We start from the raw sequence: 25,374 nt of genomic DNA, 5'->3' as shown, positions 1-25,374 counted from the left end.
CTATAAAGTTATATGGTGATTTTTACTGATAATTTTTATCAGGTTTCCAATTGGATACTGATAATGATATTTTTAAGGGCCAAAAGTCCCAATACTGTTAACTATTGGATCAGATCCAATATTTTCAGCTGTGCACAGGCCTAGTCTCCACATACATGCATTTGTTAAATATATGTATGTGAATGAAATGTTTAAATAAAGACAACCAGTGGTAGAACTTTGGCAATGGTGTACACTGGTGTGTGTGTGTGTGTGAGACACCCGTGTGTGATGTGAGTGTGTGTGTGTGTGTGTGTGTGTGTGTGTGTGTGTGAGAGAGACTGACTGACTGAGTAGTCTTTTGGGTGGTGTCATATGTTAAATATCTGTCCCTGCTTTTATTTACAGGCATGGATGTTTCAAACAGGATAGTCCTTGTGAATAATTCAATTCCCAAGGAGAGGTGAGGGAAAGGTGGCTACAAAGGCTATTTTGTATACTGTAGGCTTATTTTCACCTAATTACAGTTCAACGTTGCACTATGGGAGGGAGAAAAAGGACCACTGAAAAATGGACCACTATCACCACCACCACTGAAAGGACCACTATCGGCCACTGAAATGCCTGGAGAAATTTTCCATTGGAGATGGAGTACAGGTAGCCGACTGGCCCATATTGAATTTTAAGTGATATTTCAAGAAATTCTTTACTCTAAAACATTTTAGAAAGATTGTGTCACCTCGATGTGACTTTAGTTGAAAGTAGGAGCTGTCTTGGCTTTTCTAAAGTGGCTCAAACTACTATAGAACTTGCTTAAAAATCCTCAAGTATTTCAGAAATAGAAGTCACTTTCTGTTCCAAGTACATTTTAAGTAAGAAGACAAAAGTATTCACCTACCCTTGTAAAGCCTTATGCATCCGCTTGCATTTTTGTTGCAAAACCTGAAAGATGCCTAGATTTTAAAAAAGTTTCAAGTCAGTATCTAAAACTGAGACAGATTAAGTTTAAACAGCTGTTTACTTCTTATGTTGGCGTTTGGCCAGGCCACTTCTTCCAATCTGCTCATCTACCACTTTAAGGGTCATAGGGGAACTTGCAGAGAAAATAAACTCTCTCAGCTCTTAGCTGCACAAACATGGAGGCAACAGATGCTGTCCAAGGCTATGAGGAACAGACGACAGGCACCCGGAGGAGAAGGAAGATCTGATTTGTAGAAGCACATCACCAGCAGGACATTTTGCCTTTAAGTCTAAAAACCAAGCAACAGAGATCTCCCCCTCTTTTTACCAGAGGGAGACTGGAAGATCCACCAGGTAGGAAAAAGGCTTTGAGAAGGTTCTCTCCAACTTTGCAGAAAGAGACAGAAGAAAGTGTGGAACATCTAGGCTTCCAGGGAAGCACTTTTCATGATGTAACTTTTCATGAGTGTAACTTGAGCTGCTTTCCCATGTTCCAGCCAATTATTTATTTATAGGAGGGCCTCTATTTGCGGGGGTTCTGTTCCTGCCAATAAACGTGAATATGGAAACTGTGAATAAAGAAACCTTACTCCTATGGGAATCGAGGGGTTAGGTTCCTTACTGAGAAAAACACACACCAAAAAAAGCAGCAAATAAAAAGCAGCAGTAAAGCAGTGTACCTTGCTCTCCAGGTATCCAACTCTTCAGGAATGCCCCCAAATCCTTTGATTCTATGCTTACAAATTTCTTGTTTTTATACCAAAAAAGAGCTATAACATGGCTCTGTGCTTAAAAATGGTGGCCAGAAATGACATCAGAAGTCTGTTCCAGCCACTCAGGAACTTATTTCCTGCTGCAGAGAAAGAAACTGGATCTCTAAGACCCATTTGTGAATATAGGAAACTGTGATCCGTGAAAAAGTGGATGAGAGTCTCCTGTACATGTATATCCTGCTCTTCCTCCAAGGAGCCCAGAACAGTGTACATGGTTGTGTTTATCCCCACAGCAATCATGTGAAGTAGTTAGGCTGAGAGATAAGTGACTGGCCCAGAGTCATCCAGTGAGTTTCATGGCTGAGAGAGGATTTGAACTTGGGTCTTCTCCGTCTGAGTCCAATCACTACACCATACTGGCTCTCAATGAAGCACACCAAGTCATTTACAAGGAACAGGCTGGATGATTTGCAGGAAAGGTGTTCCATCCTCTTGATGATTTTAGTTGCCTATTTCTGTATCTTTTCCAGATCTATAAACATCCATTTTCAAGGTGTGCCAACTAAAACTGTATGTATTATCCTAAGCAGACCATCCACAGATTTATATTATGCCATTACTTGTTACTTGCTTTTTTCTAAGCAATTTCTTAAAATTCCACAAATAAAAGCCACCTTTTTGTGGAACACACTAATTTGACATGTTTAGAGACCTTTTGACTACAACTCCAAGATCCTAGAATTCACCCAAAGTTTATTTTTCTTTCATTGTTAAGAGACTGAGCAACGAATCCCTCGGTCAAATATCATCTGTGCATGAAATCTCTAGATGGGCTTAAGCAAGCCACTCTCTCTCAGCCTCTACTCCAGTTGCAACATGGGGATAGTACTTAGTACTTTCACACCCACTGCAGCTGCTGAACTGCGTAGTACTTTCACATCCACCGCAGCTGCTGAGCATGTGAAAGCCAGCCCTGGTGGTGTTGCCCAGGAAAGCAGTTGTGCGACTACTTAAAATACTGCATGGGTATTTGCGCACTGCTACTTCCATCGTTTACCATGGAAATACTGCTGCGCAAGTGCCTGCAGGCTGATTGAAGTAGTTGTGCAACTGTGCTCTATTACTGCAAGTTAATATATGTGAAGCTCTTTGCACTGTCAAAAAGTACAACAAATGATAATATTGCAGAATAGGTATAAAGAGTAGAAATGGGCCTCGTTGGCATTAGTGGCTGACATCCAGACTAACAATGTGTACATACAGGTAATGCTGCACACATGCTAAAAAATATATAATGGGCAATTTATGTTGCTTTCTCCTTCCCTTTGTAGCCGACTGGGACTCCCAAACTCAGGGAGCTCCTACCAAATTCAGGCAGTATTTTTGGAAATCACAACTGGATTCAGAGGGAAGGGGAGAACAACAAAAGTCATCCCCTTCCCTCATTGCTATATGGACACTTTGTTAGTCTGGACTGTCTAGCAATATTTCTCTAGAGTAAAGATTTGGTGTACGTGCATTACTTAACACTTACATTTTGCGACTTCTTGACCAGGCAAGATCCTTAGGAGCTCTGGAATGCTTAAGGTTTCACCATCCCTAATAATTTGGTGTCATCTCTACTATGACACAGCTTCTGCATAATTACATAGCATTCTGAATTAATAAAAACACCACTATGTATTCTCTCTTTAAAACGTCAAGTGATTGGCAAATCTAGATAATATCTAATAGGGAATGACAGAGGTCACTCAGAAAGTCCACAGCCAAAAAGAGATTTGAACCCACACCTCCTACATCTCACTTACTTCCAAAGTTGCAATTTATGCTAAAAATAGGTACTTGGAAGAGATACCTGGGTTTTCCTCCATGATATTGAGAGCTTCAATGGCAGCGGCAGCTAGGAGAGGAGGCAGAGAGGCTGAAAAGCAATAGCCTTGACCAGACAATCTCTAGGATTAAAAAAAAGTACTCAGTAAGCAAGTGCTCAAGCATCCTTAAGAAAAATGAATAATCTTTTTCATGTATTTATATTTTTAGCTTGCTTTGTCTGAAGATTTAATTATGACTTGTTTCTGTGCCCACGCTAGCAACAGCTATTAAGTGTTCATGTCATATCATGCTGGATCAGTTTCTAGTCCACAAAGGAACACTGCACAGAGCCCCAGAATGATGGAAAGTTCTTTGGAGTCACAGTAGGACTGTACACAAATGGTAATTATTGGGATGTTTCACAATCAACAGGTAGGGCTCAATGCTTTTAAATCTTCACAGGCTCTCTCAGCTGCCTGCTGCCTCCTCAAGGGAGAGAACTTCAGCCAACACCTCCCAGGATTAGTCTGGCCATCAGACTGAGGAACAGGACAACTGGCTCTCTCCCTCTAGTGTCCTTTTCCTTTCCTCTTTGCCTGGTGAGATGCTTACCCTTTTATCCATCAGGCAGCACAGCCACAGGAAGGAGGAATGCCACCTCTTCCTACACTTCAGTAAGGGCCTCCTCATTTCCCCAGCATTGAGATGATGGATAAAAGGGTAAGTATCCCCCAGCTGTCTGGCAGATAAAAGGATAAGTATCTCACTAGAAGCATCATGGGGCTGCTTCCAATTGATGCCATTCTCAGAGGGTACCACTGGATGAAGAAGCATCTGTCCGCCCCAAAATTGACGAGGCCACAATATTCTAAAAAATTATAAAATGTCCTTGCATTTCAAGATTACACACTTACCTGGTGGTCAATGACAAAGGATCTTCCACAGCAAAATCCTCCAATAGAGGCCAGTGCATTCTCCATATTAGCACTTATAAGATCAATGTCATCCATCTATAGCACAGTGAAAAAACAGAAACCCATTAAAAATATGGGGTTAAAAGATTTCCACCCACCCCCACCATGAGGGTAAATATTTAAAGCTTTCAATTTAACATTTGATTCCCCTAAGGCCCTCATTATGTCATTGTGAAGAATAGAACAAATGTAATTAATAGTCATTCCAATGTTAAAGAGATCAACACACATAAATCCACCTGACCAAAAAAGTTAACATGAAACATAATAGAAGTTATGACTATAAATCTTTATACATCTACAAAAAAGGTAGCTTTCAGGTACCAACATGTAGAGATCACGGAGAAGAAAACAGGCAATGGTTTATTTAGTTGACTGACATCCTGTTCAACTTTAGTGTTAAAAGCTGCAGGTAGAATCCAAACTCTAACTGGGCACCACCAAAATCAACAAGGCAAGGTAGTCATGACTAATTTGGTCTGGATGCCGTCCTGCATTTAATAACCTGTCACAGAGCTGCAAATGGCAAAATAGGCTTTCTAAAACATTTAATAAGTCTCCTAAGCATACCCACAAAGGTGTTTTAAAAATTAAGTGATCCAGCAAACATGCAAACAGTAAGCTACGAGAGATATGAGTACTAGACCACTCAATGCAAATCTGTCAGTAACTTCATTTTAAAACTTCTGACTTCTAACCACACAGATTTATAGAAGTGAAGTGCATATGATGTTTTGCTCAACCCAACTCTCTCATTTATTTAACAACATCATCATCATCATCATCTGTTAAGCGCCCCATAACAAATTGTTCTCTGGGCGGCTTTTAGTAAATTTATTTATCATATTTTTAAACTGCCTGATATATAAATCTCTAGGTGGTAAATGCATCTGGCCAAGTGTTAGTGCAGGTCTCTACATGAGTTTTTCAGAATAATCAGACATGAACGAATAATCTAGGCTTCAAAAAGGCCCACGTGCAAAATACTTCTATGGGAGAGATTTTGCAGATGCTTTTTTAAATTTCCAGTGGGAAGTCTTCCCACTCCCTCAGTTTTCAGGATGGCTTTCACAGGCTAAACAGCCACCATGTGCATGCAGTACACTGTATGCAGGCAGGTACCCACTTTGGAGCCTGGTTAGTCTCTTACAAAATGCCAAGTTATGATTAAATGCATAACATATAATAATTGTACATAGGATTTATCTGGGATGTTGAGAAGAGGAATTGCATAAAGACGTTCTTATGTCAAAACTCTCTTCCATTCCTTTGTCCTAGTCCAAAACAGATTACTGTTAAGTTCAGAGAAGGCCAAGGCAACTGATACAAATTCATAGGTTATTTAAGGAAAAAGATTGGAACTACCTAATTATGCTTTACAGTTTGCTGTGGGTAATAACTGCAGGCAGGATTAATGGTTCTATGCAAAGCTAATCATTAATGGACTGCTCATGATGAACTACATTACAGACATGTTTGCCACCAAACACAGTTCATTTGTGTTCTGCTATGAACATAATAGCGCAGTGGGGAAGTAACCTGCCTAGAGAGCAGGAGGCTGTTTCTTCAAATTCCCGCTGGTGTGTTTCTCAGAATATGGGAAACTCCTATATTGGGCAGCAGAGATATAGGAAGGTGCTGAAAGGCATCCTCTCATACTGTGTGGCAGATGGCAATGGTAAACTCCTCCTGTATTCTAACGAAGAATACCACATTGCTCTGTGGTCACCAGGAGCCGACACCGACTTGACAGCACAACTTTGTGAACATAACAATATGAATATGTTCTGCTATGAAGGCAAGGTTTTTCCCTACCATGCTTTCCAGGACACTTACATCAATTCCAAAGTGTTCTGTGACACCACGTCCATGGTCTCCCAATACTCCAAAGGAAAGACTTTCTTCCAAAAATATCCTCACTTTGTACTTGTACTTTAGTTTCACCTGCAGATTTATTCAATGTACAAGTAACAAAATAATATATATTTTACTGACCGCTTTGGACAAGCAACAAGATTCATGCACAAATAATTACATTGTTCCTACTACTGGCTGTCAATGTCACAATTAAAATCCATAAAAATGGAGATGACATGTTTTGGTAAGAGACAGAACATACATTTCCACTGGCCGTGCATGGGATACACCAAGTGCAATAATGTTAGCTCATTCTAACATTCTTGTTTCAGAAGGATCTTTTGTGGGCAGGACTGAGATAGTATTGAAGGCAGCTGTGTGTGTTTAGGTTGGAAGGCCTTTATCTTATAATATGTATATGTTTAAGGATATTTTAATGGTTTTGGTATTATAGAAATGGAACCTTCTTTAAATTCCTTAAGGAAGGAAGGGAAAGATTTCTTTCCGGAAACAAACTGAATACCCCGCTCACCAATTAGTTGCAAAAATTTGCCTAGATTTACTGCTACCAAAGCAAATCCTATCTATTAAAGTTGTACTGGTAATTATCTAGATGATTAGTTTTCCACTTGTGGGATCTGACTCACGAACAGGTCATGCTCCAAGCTAGGAAGGATCGTATCAGCAAAACCATCACCATTTTTTTTTAATGAAAAGAGGAAGAACTGGAAAGAAGGGAAGTTTAAAAATGTGTGTGTATCTTTTAAAAGTTAGACATGGTCCGTATAGAAGGCTTAGGGAATGGTGGGCCATAGGCTTGAAAAGGATGAAGACCTAGGCCAGGGCTGCACAGCTTTGGTCTGCCAGCTATTTTTGACCAGCTCCCATCACTCCCAGCCACAGTGGCTAAGAGGGACGATGAGAGTTGAAGTCCAGTTCCAGCTTTGGCACTCCAGCTGTTGGAGTGCCAAAGCTGTGCAGCCCTGACCTAGGCCATTCCCAGCTAGAAGAGCCCCAAGGACAGCCTCCAGCCTGAATGGCTGTGCATGATTTAGGTAGCCAAGTGCAGGACAGCTTGTAACAGCTCACCCGCCACACTGGGAATGACATCTCTTGCCTTGGCACCGCTACATTCCATTTTCCCGACCTCCACTGATCAACCACTATCCCACTGGCTACAATTAGTAAGAGGAACAGGAAGAAGAAGGAGAGCTCAAGTTCCAATCTGCTGAGGATTAAAGTGCTTCATTATCAGTAAGCAGCAAAATATTTTTCAATTCTTCCACAGTGGTCATTTAAGGGTAGATGCTTTAAAAACAAACAAACAAAACCCACCACCTACTACTTACCAGTTCTGGAAGAGGACAAATATTTCCAGTATTAATATACAAGCCCTCTACCACAATAAACTTTCGAGTTACACGGGCTTTACGAGGATTCTGCAAAGAAACAAAATAGTTCAGAATATGAACACTTGCTAACAGCTATTTGTTGAAGAATAACTTTTTAAGATTACATTTAAAACATCAGTGGCTGACAGAATGTTGACGATAAGGTCCCAAGTTTACACTACCAAAAGTCAAACAATTTTTTCAGAAGTAAAGCTACTTTAGGGTTTAAGCAGTCACTGGCTTTCTGGATTGTTGCAATGTTTAATATGGCTTTACTTTAGCTTTTAATACAAATGTTGATCTGCAGAGAACTAGGCATATTCCAGTACAACTCCTCCAGAATGGATTTTGGAAATAAAACAAGGTGCTGTGTGAAAGCGGCACTTGAGAGGAAGAAATACACAGAAAGAGGGGAGTTGCGTATCTACAGTTTTTTCTTCAGTATGTTGTTACTCCTAAGCACTACAATCACAGTATATAAAACACAGCAGTCAAATCCATTTCAAACGTTATATAGTATTCAACTTTCAGAAAAGCTTAGAAAAGTATTAAGCAACAATGAAGCTGTCCTTATGCTATATCTAGTTAAAAAGTGTAACCTAGTACATACTGACTTCTTCAAAGGAAGTGTACCTTTTGATCTTCAGTTTCTTGCTCTTTCAGTAGATGCTCAAGGTCAGCCATATCATTATGTTTAAACATCTTAATGTTACTTCTTGATGCCTGTAATCCTTTCTGAATGGCAAAGCACGCCGCTTCATCACTGTAAACATACATGTTGTCAGTTCACCCTAAGTTTAGCAGAACATAATTTAATATGCCTTTTAAAGGATGGTCTCTTTGCATCATATGCCTCTTTGTCCACACAAGCAGTTTCAATCATTCCCAGTTACATGAAAAAGTGGCCAACAAATGTATCAACTGGACAATCAAGGGTGTGGTCAGCAACTGCTGTGATCACTATAGCAATTGCCCCTGCTACTTTGTTCACAAGAATTGCTACCGACTAATTTGTTAAAACATTTCTATCTCATCTTTTGATCCAAAGAGCTATGAGATAGCTCACAAATTTAAAAATCAATTACCAGTAACACAATAGCTAAGGCAGGCAACACATAATGAGCAAACAGAGGAGCAAGAGCGAAAAAGCATGCATGCCCCCCTCCCTGCTGCCACAACCCCTAATTAGGAAACAGTAAAATGGGCAGAAATATGAGCAAAATTCCCAGCAAGCTCAGAGGGACCAGAAGACCCTATGGACAGGTAAAGCCTTCACTAGACATCTAAAACCCAGTTAGAGAGGGAGTGGAGAAAATCTTCTCAGGCAGGGAATTTGAAAATCTTGTTGTCACTGCTGAAGATGCCATATCCTGGAAAACGATCCTCCATAATCAGTAGCAAACAGGATCCAGAGCAAGGCTTTAGTATAGTAGGTTTATGTGGGAAAAGACAGTCCTTGAAGTATCCTGAATCCAGAACCTTCAGGGCCCCAAATCTAACTGGAAACTAATTAACAATTGGCACAATATGTTACCTGTGGCCTACTCCAGGCAACACTGTAATGACTATATTCTGCACCATCTCTTTCTTAGTAATCTTCAAAGGCAGTTCTATGGAGTATGTGTTTTAACTATATAGGCTAAGGTATAAATTACAGTGACCTAACTACTAGCTATCACTCAGTTCACCAGTTTACCTGAATATTTACCTGAATTGAAGACATCTCTGAAATTAGGACAACCCCTCAATTTCTAACATCAAATAACTTGGGGGGCAACTAGTCTTTGATTCTGGTAAATAGGGTATACGAATACAACAAGTATTTATATATACTGCTTTTCAACCAAAGTTCCCAAAGTGGTTTACATACAGATATTAATTAATTTAATGGCTGCCTGTTTCCAAAGTCTAAAAAAGAAACATAAGATAGACACCAACAACAGCCACTGCAGGGATGCTGTGCTGGGGTTGGATAGGGCCAGTTGCTCTCCCCCTGCTAAATAAAGAGAACAAAAAGGTATGTAGACCAAAAGGTGAGTTTTGTATCAGACGGTCAAGGACACAGTTTAAGCAGCCTAGTAAGTTTGCTAGAGACAAGGTTTTTGCCCGATAATGAATCCATTCTAATGACTCATCACAACTAAACTTCTTTGCTTGGCACAACCTGTAGTGATACTGGCTGGCAATGTGTTCGAACAGCTGTTAGTAATTTTTAAGAGTATCTTGAAGCAGCAGTTGATTGTTAAAATTAAGCAAGTTATTTATGTGATTACAACTGTGTTTAACAGGCACTGAAACCATTTTAAAATGGCATCAAGACACAGCTTTGAAAGAGACAAGATTAAATAAGCTACCTTAAGTGAGTAAATCAGTACTAAAACACTATCTGTGAACATTTAATGCTGTGTGAACATTTTCCTAACAACTGGAGTTCAATCCCCAGCTTTCCCTAAAATAAGTTTCTCCAAGATAGGGCTGAGAGAGATTCCTGCCTGCAACCTCGGAGAAGGCGCTGCCAGTCTGTGAAGACAATACTGAACTAGATAGACCAATGGTCTGACTCAGTATATGGCAGCTGCCTATGTTCCTAAGTTATCTTAAGACAGTTTTGCAGTGGTTACTATATCCAGCAGTCTCATTTAATAATAAAATGGTGATTGCAGGAGCTGGAAAGAGCACTGCAGCAATTGAGGGGATTATTGTGGCCGAGATGCCTTGCCATTCAGCCCAGAAAACCTGGATGTACTTCCACATAAGCCTGGACCTAGAGTTAGTCAGGATTGTGTGGGGGAGATACTTCCAGTGGCCACTTGGATGAAACACACTTGCCACTGGACGGACACTGTGGGCCCAGCTTCTACCATTTCTGGATATATAAGCACATGGACAACTAAAACAAGTGGACCAGCAGTCACTGACACAGCAGGAATTGTAACAACTGCAGTGGCACTTTCCCCAGCTGCTGGTCACAAAAATTGCTACGGACTGCAGCCATGACATACTGGTTCATACATTCTCTGCACATGAGGACATTACCCTTGCTGAGCAAGAAGGCACCTTTCCAAGGGGCAACTTGTTTTAGCAGGAGGAAAGCAATGTCCCTCCACAACCCCAACACAGTAGTCCTCAAGTTGGTGTTGCTGGTGTCCACCTTTTATTACTCTGTAGATCACTGTGAGCCAGTTGGAGTCAGGGAACCATCTTATTTATTATTTTTCTATGTAAGCCGCTTTGAAAAAGAAAAAGCAGTATATCAGTAGTTGTAGTAGTAGTCATCCAAAATGGTAGGTACTCTCACATGGATAGGAAGACTATTGTGGGAACTGACCCTATTACTATGTGTTCCGAATCTCTGAGACTTGGCACCTTCAAACTGTGTTATAAAGACCTCAACTTTTCCAAAACAAACAGAAACATTGTCAAGGTTCGGAAGAAAACTCTCCAGAACTCGCTCTCTCTACAGTGCGGAGAATGCAAAAGTTACATACACAAACACAATGTCTCCTCGCTTTGAATAGGCAGGAATAGCACTGGCAACTGTAGCAAATCCATACGAATATATGATAGCTTCCTCAGTCCTCATAAATTTGGTGAGTCGTTCCTCCAGTTCCAAATGTACATCTGTTAATAAGTAATAGTTCATGCATTTATAACAGAATGCTTGCTTTAAAAGAACCACAAGTATTTAAGATCATTAACACCACAAAAATCCATTCAACTTCACTCGGGCCTGTTAGTATTAGTGTGAAACTGTCAGTGCACCGTATTTTTCCAAGGGAACATTAAAGAGAACAAGTACTGACTGGCAGCCTATCGTTCTACCAAGCACAAAGCAACTCGCTTGAGCTTTTAACTGCATTGCCTTAAAAGGGCACCTATATTTTAAGAGTGATTCAGCCATACCAAAATACCTGTCTCAAATATTCAGGAAAAGAGATTACTAAAATGAGTCTACTGCAGGGAAACTAGTTCAGTCATTTAAGGCAGAGGGAATTAATAGTACCAAGTTTCAGAGACTTGTTTTGCAGCTCTGGGATAGTCTTCTTGGTCCTCTGTTATAGCATTTCAAACACAAATTCCTTGGCAGTCTAAAAGCTAGATGAACCAACAAAGCGACTAATAGAGTTAAATCTCTTCTCCAGACACTCATTCTTATTTCTCACTTCTGTTTTTCACGGTTTAAATTTTTTTCCACATTTACCCACCTACTACGTACCTTTCTAATCTCCCCTCTTCGTTTTGCTGAACTTTGCTTTTGTTCTGAATATTCAGCTGTGGCCCTGTCTTCTACAATTATTTACTCAGTATTGCATTGTGGATCCACTCATTTACCATTAAAGTATAGTGGGAAATATGCCCAATTATTTATAGAAACAGAGAGCTCAATCCAGTAGAGCCTGGGCAGAGTGTACGTGGAGGGATCCCACTGGCTTCAACCGAATCCTTTCACCCCTCATTCTTCTTTCATCAATATTAATGAATGGGACTGACTGCAGTGAGTGTGAGGGGGAACTACAAGAACAGGAGGTCTGTGTACATTGCCGTTGTCTCCATCCAACTCTCTCTCCACAAACAAGAGGGAGAAACAGCTTTATTGAGCCCTGTGAGACTCTCCACATGCCAGCTTACATACTTCCCAGTCCACTGTAGTTGTCAGTGAGACACACACATGTTGCTGCATTCTTCTCAAAAGTACGTAGGTGCTGGTTGCGGAGGCAGGATATCTCCATGTCTACTTAGGACAGTGTCATCGCTGTTCTGACATTCCCCCCATCATTCCCAATGAGAGCAGTGCCAGAAAGGCGATGACACTGTGCTTAGCACACATGGACATCTCTGTAAGCTGGGCCTGCATGCTTCTGAGTAGAACGCGGCAGTGTGCACATATTTCACTTACAACTAAAGTGGACTGCATGGTATGTCAGCCACTGTTCCTTCCTGGATTGAGCCCATGCTAACTTGGGTATGTCATTTCTAAGACCTAACGATTTTGGAACAGATCTCCTCCTCTAGATAGAAAATCCAGTTTAATTTTGGAATTAAAGACTGGAGAAAAAATGACAGACTGATACCAATCAGATCATCTGCCGATATTTGCAACTTATAAAAAGGAAAGGCTAGAAAACATTGTGTGTCCCCTCCTCTTCCAGTGGCATCAATGAAAAATGCCAGTTTCTTGAGCCAAAAAGCTCTCGTTTACCTAAACCATCAAAACAAACATATAGTCAGTCTATCAAGCCAAATCTGGAGGACTAAAATTCCTGAGTATATTAAATATTAATTTCCAAATATAGAGGGAAGGAAAACTCGGATCTTACATTTCAAATATTTCTATACACTTTGTTACCAGCCTACAAAATAAGGAAATACCAGAAGTCATGAATATGGTATATACATTTAACGCGGCAGCTGATCCTTCACCATGGTAGAAAATCATTCACCCGTACTGAAAAGCATATGGCATTAAAGCTAAAATGACAAATATCTAGATGGGGATCTAGACAAAACAGTGCAGATTATAGTCAAGGTAAAAGTTTCACCATAACTCCCTATCTACCAGTAATAAGGAAGTTAGAGTGTATTTTAAACCCACCCAAATGGTTAAGAAAAGTGGGAGAGGGGGGAGGGGAGAAAGAGAGGAAATGGTATTTTCATATAGTAAGCTATCAACTCACAATGCCAAAAATGCCATTGATAAGAGGAACAGTTTGCCTTGTGAAACCTGAACAGTCCCAGAAGGACCCCTGGAAGCCATTTTCAACCCTCTGGGCAAAAACACCAGGGAGTCTAGCACTTCCAGAAAGTCAGACCGTAGGGAAGATAAACCAAATGTTTAGGTTCACTGTATTGCTGTCTACATTATGCTCTGCGGAGACAGAAGAGGAATGTGAAACACCCTCACGTTCTGTGATTAAACACAGACTGAGAGTTTCATAGCAGGATTTGTGTTACCAAAATCCCTCTGCTCGAGGCTTAGGATTCAAACCCCTTGATTGCTACACAGATATACTAGACACTGCAAACATACTCGTGCAAATAAACAGTTTTTGAAGTGTTTCATCAAGAAATCAGACTGCCCTCTCGTGGCCTTTTAAAGAGCTACTGCTCAACATTTTAGTTGTTACTTCTAACAAGCCTTCCTACATTACATTGTCATAGCAGTGCAAGCAAGTTGTGGGAGGGTAGGAGTGAAACTGCATTCTAAATATGGGTCAGACAAGCTTAAGTCATCCATTACCTACGTATTCTGTTCGTACAAAACTAAAAAATTTTGCCACCAAAAACACAGTCTGAAATTGTAGAAAACCACCGGAGTTTCCATGTAACCATTTCATAATATAGCAAAAACTGCTATATTATATATCATGCAGAGACTGCATGATGGCTGGTGTTATGGGAAAAGCAGCAGAGGTTTTGAGAAATTAAGGGAAATTAATTAACCTCCTTAATTAATCAAGGTGATGACACAGTTCAGAAGTTGTTGCAACTGACTTGCACTTGGCCAAGATTGTCTTCATGCCAACTTTGACTCTTATAGCTGGGAATGATTAGACATATTGAATCACAAGCATCATTTTCCAAAAGGTTTTGCATCAGCACCTGAACTGTTGAACTGGACATTCCACATACCCAACCAATTTCTTGCTACTGCTAGAAGCAGATATTTCAACACCAAGTATCCTCTGTGCGAGTCAGACCTCCTTATAGGGAAATGATCACTTGCAGGGATGGATCCAGGAATACTCCTAGGCCACACAACTGATTTTTCAGGGAGAGAAAAATATCATCCACCAATTTTTAGATTTATAGATTACAGACACATTTGTTTTTCTCTGGATTGTTCTGTAACACAATTATTAAGTGACTGCATTTTTGTATCTGTGAGTCAACAGAACATTGACCCTTTGTTTTTTAAAAGGAGAATCTTTTTCTTCGTTGCATGAAAGAAGAGGTGTGTGTGTGGACCGTTTCCATGGTTTGGTCCGAATGTGACCCGGTTTGGTCATTCTGACCAAACCGGCTCAAACTGGTTCATCGGTCTGACTGGCTATGTGTGTGGGGAAAGTTGCTTGTAAAATAAAGGGGATAAAGCCTACGTTAGGGCGGCTGGTGAGGACAGGCGGTGCCGACGAGGTGGCGAGAGTGAGACACCTTTAAGAATAAATGAGAAGGTGCTGCCAGCTTACCAGTCCAGTACTACTTATGTCCTAGAAAGCTTTAGCAGCCTGGCAGCGGCACGGCACTCTCACTTGGTTATGCAGATATGCTCACTCATCGGGTCTCTGTGCATGCACAGAGGCAGGTGGCTGAGTGCTAGGCCGGCAGCCAGGCTGCCGTTCCAGCTTTGTGGGACAGGAGTGGTACCAGACCAGTAAGCTGGCAGCACCTTCTCATTTACTCTTAAAGGTGTCTCGCTCTCGCTGCCCTGTTGGCACTGCCTGCCTTCACTGGCCACCCTAACTTAAGCTTTATCCCCTTTATTTTACAAGCAACTTGTTCCACACACATAGCCGCTCGAACTGGCAAACTGGTCTGCTGTGAACTGGGCCAGATTCGGTTCAGTGTCAGACCAGTCCGCCTTTCCTGTAACCTGGGCCAGTTCATGATCAAACCGTTGAATCGGTACAGTTTGAGGCAGACCAGTTCACTATTGAACCGTTTGTGCACACCCTTATGTGAAAGCCCATTTCTACTTTTAAGTTTCAAACTAGTTTAGTATATAGCCTGACAAGCACTAGTTTACCTACTTCTCATAAAAACAACAAAGTTTGGATCCAAAACATTATTAAAAGTGCTCCTATTCTGGGACAGGCTTCCCTACCTCTTACTGCTTCTGCAGCCCCCTGAATCTCCTGAAAGGCTGCTCCTGATTGTCAGGGGACATTCCAGTACAGTATTTGATGTGGGATGGGGGGCTTCAGGGGTGCAAATTTGAGGAAACTGAGTGCATAAGCGCTATCCTTTCACACTAGAGGTCTATGGGATCCAAACTTTAGTGCCATGTAAAATCATAGTGTCACTTTCACTTGCTTAACTAGCTGGGTAGGTGAAACACACCACACTATTCAGAAGCAAAAAGGTTACTTATACTTTTAAGCTCGGGTTCACAAGTGGTGTGGCCTTGGTATCCAAAGATTTTTTGTTGCCAGGTCTTGCCATGAACTCACACAGCACCACCAAGAGTGGTACCGGGCAGGTGGGGTGGAAAGAGTGGGATTGTTTCCAGAAGCACAGTGCAAAAAAAAAAAAAAGCACCCCAGCTCTGAGCTGAAAAGTGGGGTTGAGAACCTCCATGTAGTGCTTCAGAGGTGCTTGAAAATCCAGAACAATTGCATGAATGATCCTTGCCGTTCTTTCCAGCTCCATGGTTGTGAGGAAGGTTGGGGTACATCGGTAAAAAGGTTCACAATTTTGCTCATCATTATATCACCATGCTACGCCACTTTCTGACAAGCAACAGTGTAGGCCTTTACTTTTAAGCAAATAATTCAAATTCTTCCTCAAAAGAACAAGTACACAGGCAGGGAATATTGCTGGTTCCAATCCTTCAACAGCTCATTTTCTAATGAGGTAGTCTGTTTGGATTCACACAGAGGATCTTGATGTTAGAATACCTTTTTCTAGCAATAGCAAAGAATAAACTGACCATGGAACTTTAAATTAAATAATTCCAAAAGACCTTCATGACACTGTCTCTTTCTTTTCTTTCAAATCCCTTCTCACCCCACATTTCTTGAGCAATGCCATTTAGTCCTCAATCCTTACTGAAACAAAGTTTAAATATAACAAGGAGCTTTGTAGCACTTTGTAAGACTAACCAATTTCAACATAAACCTTGTGGACTAGTATGGTCCTCAACTGGCAGATTAGACAGACACACACACAAACACAGGCAAAGAGCAATGGGATAGAAGAGGTACAGTCAGTACTTTTATTATGTAAAGTTAAAATATGAAAGGTAAGTACAGTGACAATTCACAACAGCAGTGAGAGAAGGTATGTTTAATTGAATGGCATTCACATTTCTTCTGTTTACCCTTGAGGCAGGGACATCCCTTTCTCCTCCTCTAAGTTACTCCTTGGAACAGGGACATCCTCTTGCTATTTTGTAAAGCAGATTTTTAAAATTTACATAGCTCTGTCACTGTGCATGATGCATTACAGCAGGAGTAGGCAGTCTTAGTTCTCCAGCTAATGCTGAACTACAACTCCCATAATCCTCAGCCGCAATAAATTGCAGCTGAGGATGATGGGAGTTGTTGTTCAACAACAGCTAGAGATCCCATGTTGCCTACCCCTACTGTAATGCATCATGCACAGTGACAGAGCTATGTAAATTTAAAAATCACCAATTGGATGAATACCAATTGGACTGAATTGGGAACCGAGTATACTTCCCCATCTTCCATTTCTTCACACAAAAGTTAAATTTACATTAGTTATGCAAAGAATGTAGTTCACTACACTCAACAATATAAAGCAACAAGCGATACTTACCGAAAGTTCCATAAAATCCCCTAGGCCCACAAGTACCAACGCCATATTTTGTCAGAGAAGCCTGGGCTGCATTCTTTTAAAAAGTAGAAACAGTGCTTAGTATGATGAGCACAAGTAGAGCCATTACTTTCTGCATTTTTAGCACTGACTTTCATATTTAAGCTGTAATAGATGAATGCAACAAAGCTAACATACAATAAGGTCTCAGAGGATGGACTTATGGCATCCAATATTATTATTATTAATTCGATTTCTATACCACCCTTCCAAAAATGGCTCAGGGCAGTTTACAAAGAGAGATAACAAACAAATAAGATGGCTCCCTGTCCCCAAAGGGCTCACATTCTAAAAAGAAACATAAGACACACACCAGCAACAGTCACTGGAAGTACTATGCTGGGGAGGGATAGGGCCAGTTACTCTCCCCCTGCTAAATAAAGAGAATCACCACGGTAAAAGGTGACTCTTTGCCCAGTTAGCAGGGGTCAATATAGCTTAGCTATCTCTAAAGCTGAACATATCTAGTCCTGAGGGAGAGCTAGATGAAAGACTTCCTGCAAACCTCATGTACCCATTTATACCTAAGCAGAATACCAACCCTGGTAACTTGGCAAAGTGGCATGTTTTGATGCACTGGGTCTCTTATATTTAGCATGGGGAGAGCCAAAGCCCCCCTTTATCTCAACACAGTGGGATTCCAGTGGCTGTTCCTGGTGACTGTTTCTTGCCAAGACTGTGAGCCCTTCTGGAACACTGAGTATTCATATAATTCCTTTTGCTATTTGTGATTTTTGTTGTTGAAAAGTGTAAAAATATATTATTATTATTATTATTATTATTATTATTATTAATTACTACTACTACTAGATATTAATTAATTAATTATTACTACTACTTATTATTTACTACTACTACTTCTAGTAATAGTAGCAGCAGCAAGTTGTGTAAGCCACTTTCTACCATTCAAATCTTAATTATTAGGACTTCAGAAGTGTAATTATCCCAAGGTCCATTTGTGCAGCAGAGTCCATCACACACACCTCTGGGAGCATGCAGCAATTTCTACATAGGGTGTTGGAAGAGTTGCTGTAGTTATGCAGTTTGCAAGGGATGTATTTCCAGCCCCAAATGGAGATGCTGGTCATTTAGCACCTTCACACGATCCTGGACGCTTACAAGCCCATGAGTAGCCAATATGCTACTGGAAGAGATTGCTTGGCAGTACAAACCATTCCAGGGAGAGTTAAGTATCTAGGAAGCTGCCTTCTACCAAGTAAGACTATTGGTCCATCCAGTTCAGTATTGTCTACACAGACTGGCAGCAGCTTCTCCAAGGTTGCAGGCAGCAATCTCTCTCAGCCCTATCTTGGAGGTAGCCAAGAAGGGAACTAATGGCATCATAAATACCAATACATGGTGTTAAAAATTGTGTTAAAAGTACTCAGACGGAGCTGAAATTTTGATTTAAGAATGTTCACATAGAACCTCTCTGTCATTTAACTTGTAATAAGCAAACTTTAATCAGCAACTAATTATTGTTGCTTTAGACCTTAGAAAAGATATGAAATCATCCTTACCACCTTACAAACACTGGCACACACATTTACAACAGCTTGAAAGAGTTCAGATCCAAATGAGGATGAATGGGATTTAGATACCCACATTCTCATATTCACAAGAAAATTCACAATACTCAAAGAAATCTAGCAATTATTTATACATGCACAAAATACTTCACAGTAATTGGTATTAATAATTTACTTGGCATATTCATGAAAATTTTCTGTTGTCAATAGTGGATTCTATCGGGATGGACAATTCATACAGTCACTATGTTTTTGACATTTTAATTCTTTGATACAGTACTAACAATTCAGCAACCATACAAGGCACTTACCTTAACCCTTTCATTATCCAGAAGGCCGAGAAAATTAAATGATGCAAAATTTATGCATTCTTTGCCATTAACGATAATTTTATGACTTGGGGGCCTAAAACAAACAAACACAATCAAAGGATTACTCACTGCTTTGCTTAGCAATACGAATACAAGTGCATTGTTCATCTGCACACTCTCATTCATACAATGAAGTTAAATATAGACAACTTTTGAAAATGTGTCATCTGGCTAGTTAATTATGAAGAAAAGGTTCCACACACATCAGCTTGGCTTACTAGCCATGCAGCCATCTATCCTCAATACCCCCACCTTCCAAACACTCCCCCAGCCTCACAACTCTCTCCCAAGCACATTCCCAATAACCCAACCCCAGAGTCCTATAATTTGTGCCCGCACAATGATTAATTTATATTGGCCAGTAGGAATACACTAAAAATACTTCTGAGCACATGCAGAGTACCACCCTATTTCCACTGAGCAAGTGCAGCTTGGCCCTCCTCAGATGACATGAAGAAGGCAGTCTTATAGGACAAATGGCACTGTGCCACCACATATCTTTCTAAACATTAAACACTGCCCTCACCCTTTAGCAACTGGGCCATACACAGATAACCAGAAAACACAGAGGCCTCAGATGTAATATGGAACCAGGATTCCATGTTGGATTCACGTGACGTCCCCTAGCCACAGGCACTCCCCATCCCCTTCATGCATGTGAGAAGAAAGGCGGCTCCTTCCAATTCCAGCTTAGTAAGTCACGATCCTCTAGCTGAGCCATGAACAAGCCATGGGCTCTCATTTTGTCCTAACCAGGCAACCCTGACTTGTTCTAGCCAGAGCTTTATAATAAACCAGGATCTGAAGCTGGGAAGTAGAGCCCTCCTTCCCCTCAAAGGAAAAGGCGAGGGGGGGAGTTAGTGCACTTGAGGCTAGGGAAACCAGGATTTGATATTCACTCCAAGTTATGCTGGAACTGGCTCAGACTCCTTCCTCCCCCAAACCCAGCCCTAAGAACAGGCCTGCTGGATCAGGCTCAAGGCCTATCTAGTCCAGCACCCTGTTTCACACAATGGCCCACCAGATGCCTCTGGGAAGGCAAGAGCTAAGGGGATGCCCTCTCTCCTGCTGTTAGTCTCCTGCAATTAGTAGCATCTTCCCCCATCTTCCATCCAGCAACTTTTTACAATTAAAATATTGATTTCCTCCTCCCCTAACTCTTTAAGACTCTTGCCATAGGCAGGCTCTTCAGCTTTTGCACTCAGGCAGGGAGCTTCATTTGTGACACAGCACAGTTCTGCAAGAATCTGGTTCTCATCACCAGGGCTAAAAAAGGATAGTAAGCACAATCTTTCTCTCCACAGAAGAAGTCCACTCCAAATCTCTTAGAGGTTTTTCTCTCTTTCATCAAGCTTGGGAAGATAACACGGAGGGAGTTAATACATAATCTGGATATCCTCCCATTTCTTGGCTGGAAATTTTGCTGCACAGATCCCAAGTTCTTATACAGCAACACAGAAGTTCGCACAAACCCATCCACAAGAAAAATCTTGCTACTTATCTAAGTGTGACTTCCTGGGAAGGCATTTTACCAGTTTGCTTTGCCTTTATGTGTTTTCTCTGGTGTGTACATCTGAATGGAAGTGGTGGTGGGGGGATCAGTATTGCTTGGCAATGTCAGCGAAGAAAGGAGAGGAGGAACACAACATTAAACTTTCTTGCCCATGCTGGAAGGAGCCTTCCAGAACCTCCTGTGAATCTGCCAATTTGCTGTTCTGGTGCTGGCTGCGGTCAGCACAGCATCATACAAAGGAGAGAGAGAGAGATAATGGTGTTGGCACACAGACAGGATAGCCATGTGTCTTGGCACACAAATCCCAGAGAAGCTGATGCAGTACAGACACATGCATGCACACATGGAGCAAAAACGCTCAGTCGTGTTGTTGATTCTACCTTTGCCCCAGCCTGAGAGAGAGAAGCCCTTCCACTTTTCCTCTGTGCTTTACAAAGCTATTCATGAATAAAAGAAGACATGGTTTCTCTTCCTTCTGGCTAGATTTTTGAAGAACATGCAACTTAAGTACACTGACTGCTTTCACTCCTCTCTAAAATCTATTCCTGTTTTTTCAAATTCCCATCTAGCAGCAGTGGTGGGGGTGTCTTTCACTTGCCAAAGAAGAAAGAGACAGAGGTGAGTGGGTTTACTGAAGCCTGGTTAAGATTGTCCACTTCTGCCATTTAAAAAAAGCTACTAAATAGTTTTAGTAAAGCAATCTTAGTATCACTAGCAGATGTCGTGTTTCAAGGCAACAGCATTCCTAGCTGATGAAGTTATGCCTGTGTATTTTTCAAGGAGTACCTTTGACAGTCTTTGGAAAACCGACACAGAGAGAGAGAGAGAGAGAGAGAGAGAGAGAGAGAGAGAGAGAGAGAGAGAGAGAGAGAGAGAGAATATATATGTGTGTATATATCTGGGCTGCTCAACTTTGGCCCTCCTACAGATGTTGATCTACAACTCCCATAATCCCTGTCTATTGGCCACTGTGGCTAGGGATTATGGGAGTTGTAGTCGAAAACAGCTGAGAGGCCTAAGTTGAGCAGGCCTTAGACAGACAGACAGATTAACTGCAGTTTTAATATTTCCTACTGCTTGCCAAATAAAACAGATTTGCCTATTAGACCTCTTTTATGGAAATAACCCTTAATAATAATTTATATAAGATCAGCAAAAGGTCCATTAAGTCCAGCATCCCATTCCCAACATCAGCCAGGAAGATGCCTCCAGAAAGTCAACAACCATTTCCAACTATGTTCCTCCCACCCCTGTAACTGAATTTAACTGCCTCTGAATCTGGAGGCTCCATTTGAAGCTATGAACTTGGAGGCTAGGTGGCCAGATTTGGCTTTTAAAAAGCCAAGTTCTGGCTTACGGCCCATTTGACCCACGAGTATACCCCTTAGGTTCTGGCAACTCTGCAGAGGATGCCATTGGTAGACCTATCTTCCATGAATCTATCTAATCTCCCAAGTCACTAAAGCTACAGGCTATCACTACATCTTGTGACAGCAAATGCCACAAGTTAGTGACACACTGTGTGAAGAACTATTTTCTATTGTCTCTCCTGAACAAACTGCTGGATGACCGAGTTGTTGTGCTATGTAAGAGAACATAAGAACAGCCCTGCTGGATCAGGCCCAAGACCTATCTAATTCAGCATCTTGTTTCTCACAGTGACCCACCAGACGCTTCTGAGAAGCCCACGGGCAAGAGGTGAGGGCATGCCCTATCTCTTGCTCTCCTGCAACTCGTATTTAGAGGCATATTGCTGGAGGTAGCCTATAGTCACCAGTCTAGTAGCCATTTATAGACCTGTCCTCCATGAATCTGTCTAAGCCCTTTTTAAAGTCATCCAAGCTAATCGAGGAATGGAGCATTGGTTCACTTACCGTAAAAGCTTCTTCTTGCTGCTGTATCCAAGGGTGTTTCCTTGAGTGGGTTATGATTCTCCATGTGATCCCTAAGGCAGGACTTTGCAAATTAGAGTCTTTAAAAGGTGGAGAAACATGACCCCACCCCATTCTTTTAGGACAAGAAATCCAGGAGTACTCTGAAGAAGAGAAACACGTAGTGAAAGTGACTATAACAAAAAACACTGAACTAGGAGTAAAATACCCCAAAGAACTTCCAACAATTTGGGAAAAACTGATTATGTCCACCAAAAGCGTAATTATACCAGAGTCTTCGTTGTTTTTAGGCAAATAATTTAGAGATACCTCCCCTCTGAGGAATGGTCCCTACTGAGTAGGCACGGATGCTAAGAAGGGTGGGTCGAGATGCCCTTGGATGCAGCAGCAAGAAGAAGCCTTCACAGTAAGTGAACCAATGCTACATTCTCTGCTGCTGGCATCCAAAGGCATCTCCTTGAGTGGGGACATAACAAAGCCCTCAGCCCAACCGGGGTGGGGGGCACCCATTCCTACTTCAATGGAAGGACCTGTTGGAGCACTCGCTTCCCCAATGCTGCTTGAGCAGAGGCAAAGGTATCCACTTTGTAGCGCCTGGTAAAAGTTGATGAGGCACCCCAGGTAGCCTCCCTGCAAATGTTTGGGACTGGAGCATTATTAGATAAACGCTGCCAAGGTCGTAGCCGCCCTGGTCGAATGAGCAAAAACTTTAGTGATAGCCCTAAGATTCTGAGATTCATATGCTAGGGTTATGTACACTATGAGCCACCAAGCTATGGTGGTGTAGGTCACAGCCTGACCCACGTTTCAAGGCAAAAAGGAAATAAACAATGACTCCGTAGTCCGGATGGACTTTGCACTTCATGTAGGTCTTCAGGCACCTATGGACATCCAGCTTGTGCCAAGCTTTTTCTGCTGGATGGATCGTTTTTTGCAGGGGGAAGGAGGGTAATACCACATCCTGGGACATATGAAAAGACAAGGACAACTTGGGTTGAAAGAAGGGGTAGGGGATGAGCTTCACTGAGTTCTCTGAAAAAATGCAGAGGTTTTTGTGAACTGAAATTGTACAGTGTTCAAACACCCTCCGCGCCACTGTGACGGCAAAAAAAAAGAGGCAAGCTTCAGGGTTAAGAACATAACAGCAGCCCTGTTGGATCAGGCCCAAGGCCCATCTAGTCCAGCATCCTGTTTCGCACAGTGGCCCACCAGATGCTGCTGGAAGCCACAGACAGGAGTTGAGGGTGTGCCCTCTCTCCTGCCATTACTCCCCTGCAACTGGTACTCAGAGGCATCCTGCCTTTGAGGCTGGAGATGGCCCACAGCCCTCTGACTAGTAGCCATTGATGGACCTCTCCTCCATGAAGTTATCCAAAACCCTCTTAAAGCTATCCAGGTTGTTGGCTGTCACCACATCTCGTGGCAGAGAGTTCCACAAGTGGATCATGCGTTGTGTGAAACAGTACTTCTTTTTGTTGGTCCTAGACCTCCTGGCAATCAATTTCATGGAGTGGCCCCTGGTTCTAGTGTTGTGTGAGAGGGAAAAGAATTTCTCTCTCTCCACTTTCTCCACACCATGCATGGTTTCATAGACCTCTATCATGTCTCCCCGCAGTCGTCTTTTTTCTAAACTAAAAAGCCCCAGGTGTTGTAGCCTTGCCTCATAAGAAAGGTGCTCTAGGCCCCTGATCATCTTGGTTGCCCTGATCAGCACCTTTTCCATTTCTACAATGTCCTTTTTAAGATGTGATGACCAGAATTGTACACAGTACTCCAAGTGTGATCGCACCATAGTTTTGTATAAGGGCATTATAATATTAGCAGTTTTATTTTCAATCCCCTTCCTAAGGATCCCTAGCATAGAATTGGCCTTTTTCACAGCTGCCGCACACTGAATCGACACTTTCAGCTAGCTGTCCACCACGACCCCAAGATCCCTCTTCTGATCAGTCACCAACAGCTCAGATCCCATCAGCGTATACTTGAAGTTGGGGTTTTTCGTCCCAATATGCATCACCTACACTTGCTAAAGTTGACTCGCATTTTGCCATTTTGTCGCCCACTCCCCCAGTCTTGAGAGATCCTTTTCTAGCTCCTCACAATCCATTTTAGATTTCACTACACGAAAGAGTTTGGTATCATCTGCAAATCTGGCCACCTTGCTGCTTACCCCTGCTTCTAGATCATTTATGAATAAATTAAAAAGCACCGGTCCCAGTACAGATCCCTGGGGGACCACACTTCTTACTTCACTCCATTGTGAAAACTCTCCATTTATACCTACCCTCTGTTTCCTGTCTTTCAACCAGTTAGCAATCCACACATGTACTTGTCCCTTTATCCCTTGACTGCTAAATTTCCTCAGGAGTCTTTGATGAGGAACTTTGTCAAAAGATTTTTGGAAGTCCAGGTATACTATGTCAACTGGATCACCTTGATCCACACACTTGTTGACACTCTCAAATAACTCCAAAAGGTTGGTGAGGCAAGATTTACCTTTGTGGAAGCCATGCTGGCTAACTCCCAGCAGGGCCTGTTCTTCTAGGTGCTTTACAATTTTATCCTTGAGGATGCTTTCCATCAATTTGCCTGGAATGGATTTTAAGCTAACTGGCCTGTAATTTCCCGGATCGCCCCTGGATCTCTTTTTGAAAATTGGTGTTACATTTGCTACTCCCTTTTATGGCTTCCTTGACGGTACCCATTAGCCATGATGGCATCCTCCTGGACCTAGTGGTACCTTTCCTCCTTTGGGGTATACAGTCTAACTGGGCTTCTAGTAGTGTGGTTTTTAGTAAACTCCATACACTCTGGAGTGAATTGATTCT

At 41.7% G+C, this 25,374-nt stretch overlaps 1 protein-coding gene across 2 annotated transcripts in view; it reads right to left on the bottom strand.

The window, feature by feature from the left end:
- Nucleotides 1-25,374, bottom strand: part of SPTLC1 (serine palmitoyltransferase long chain base subunit 1) — a 55,004-nt gene that overhangs the window by 8,126 nt on the left and 21,504 nt on the right. For both annotated transcript variants that reach the window (XM_053298649.1, XM_053298647.1), the window contains exons 4-12: nucleotides 19,082-19,175; nucleotides 17,185-17,257; nucleotides 11,175-11,307; nucleotides 8,320-8,449; nucleotides 7,645-7,734; nucleotides 6,275-6,382; nucleotides 4,379-4,474; nucleotides 3,508-3,604; nucleotides 878-932 (exon numbers count right to left, since the gene is read on the bottom strand). In XM_053298649.1, the coding sequence (XP_053154624.1) occupies nucleotides 878-932; nucleotides 3,508-3,604; nucleotides 4,379-4,474; nucleotides 6,275-6,382; nucleotides 7,645-7,734; nucleotides 8,320-8,449; nucleotides 11,175-11,307; nucleotides 17,185-17,257; nucleotides 19,082-19,175 (876 nt within the window). The remainder of the gene's footprint in view (nucleotides 1-877; nucleotides 933-3,507; nucleotides 3,605-4,378; nucleotides 4,475-6,274; nucleotides 6,383-7,644; nucleotides 7,735-8,319; nucleotides 8,450-11,174; nucleotides 11,308-17,184; nucleotides 17,258-19,081; nucleotides 19,176-25,374) is intronic.

Source organism: Hemicordylus capensis, chromosome 2 (genome assembly GCF_027244095.1).
Source record: "Hemicordylus capensis ecotype Gifberg chromosome 2, rHemCap1.1.pri, whole genome shotgun sequence".
In the NCBI taxonomy this organism is placed as follows: Eukaryota; Metazoa; Chordata; class Lepidosauria; order Squamata; family Cordylidae; genus Hemicordylus; species Hemicordylus capensis.
Note: the sequence above shows the minus strand (reverse complement) of the source record. Positions and strands in the feature narration are given on the sequence as shown.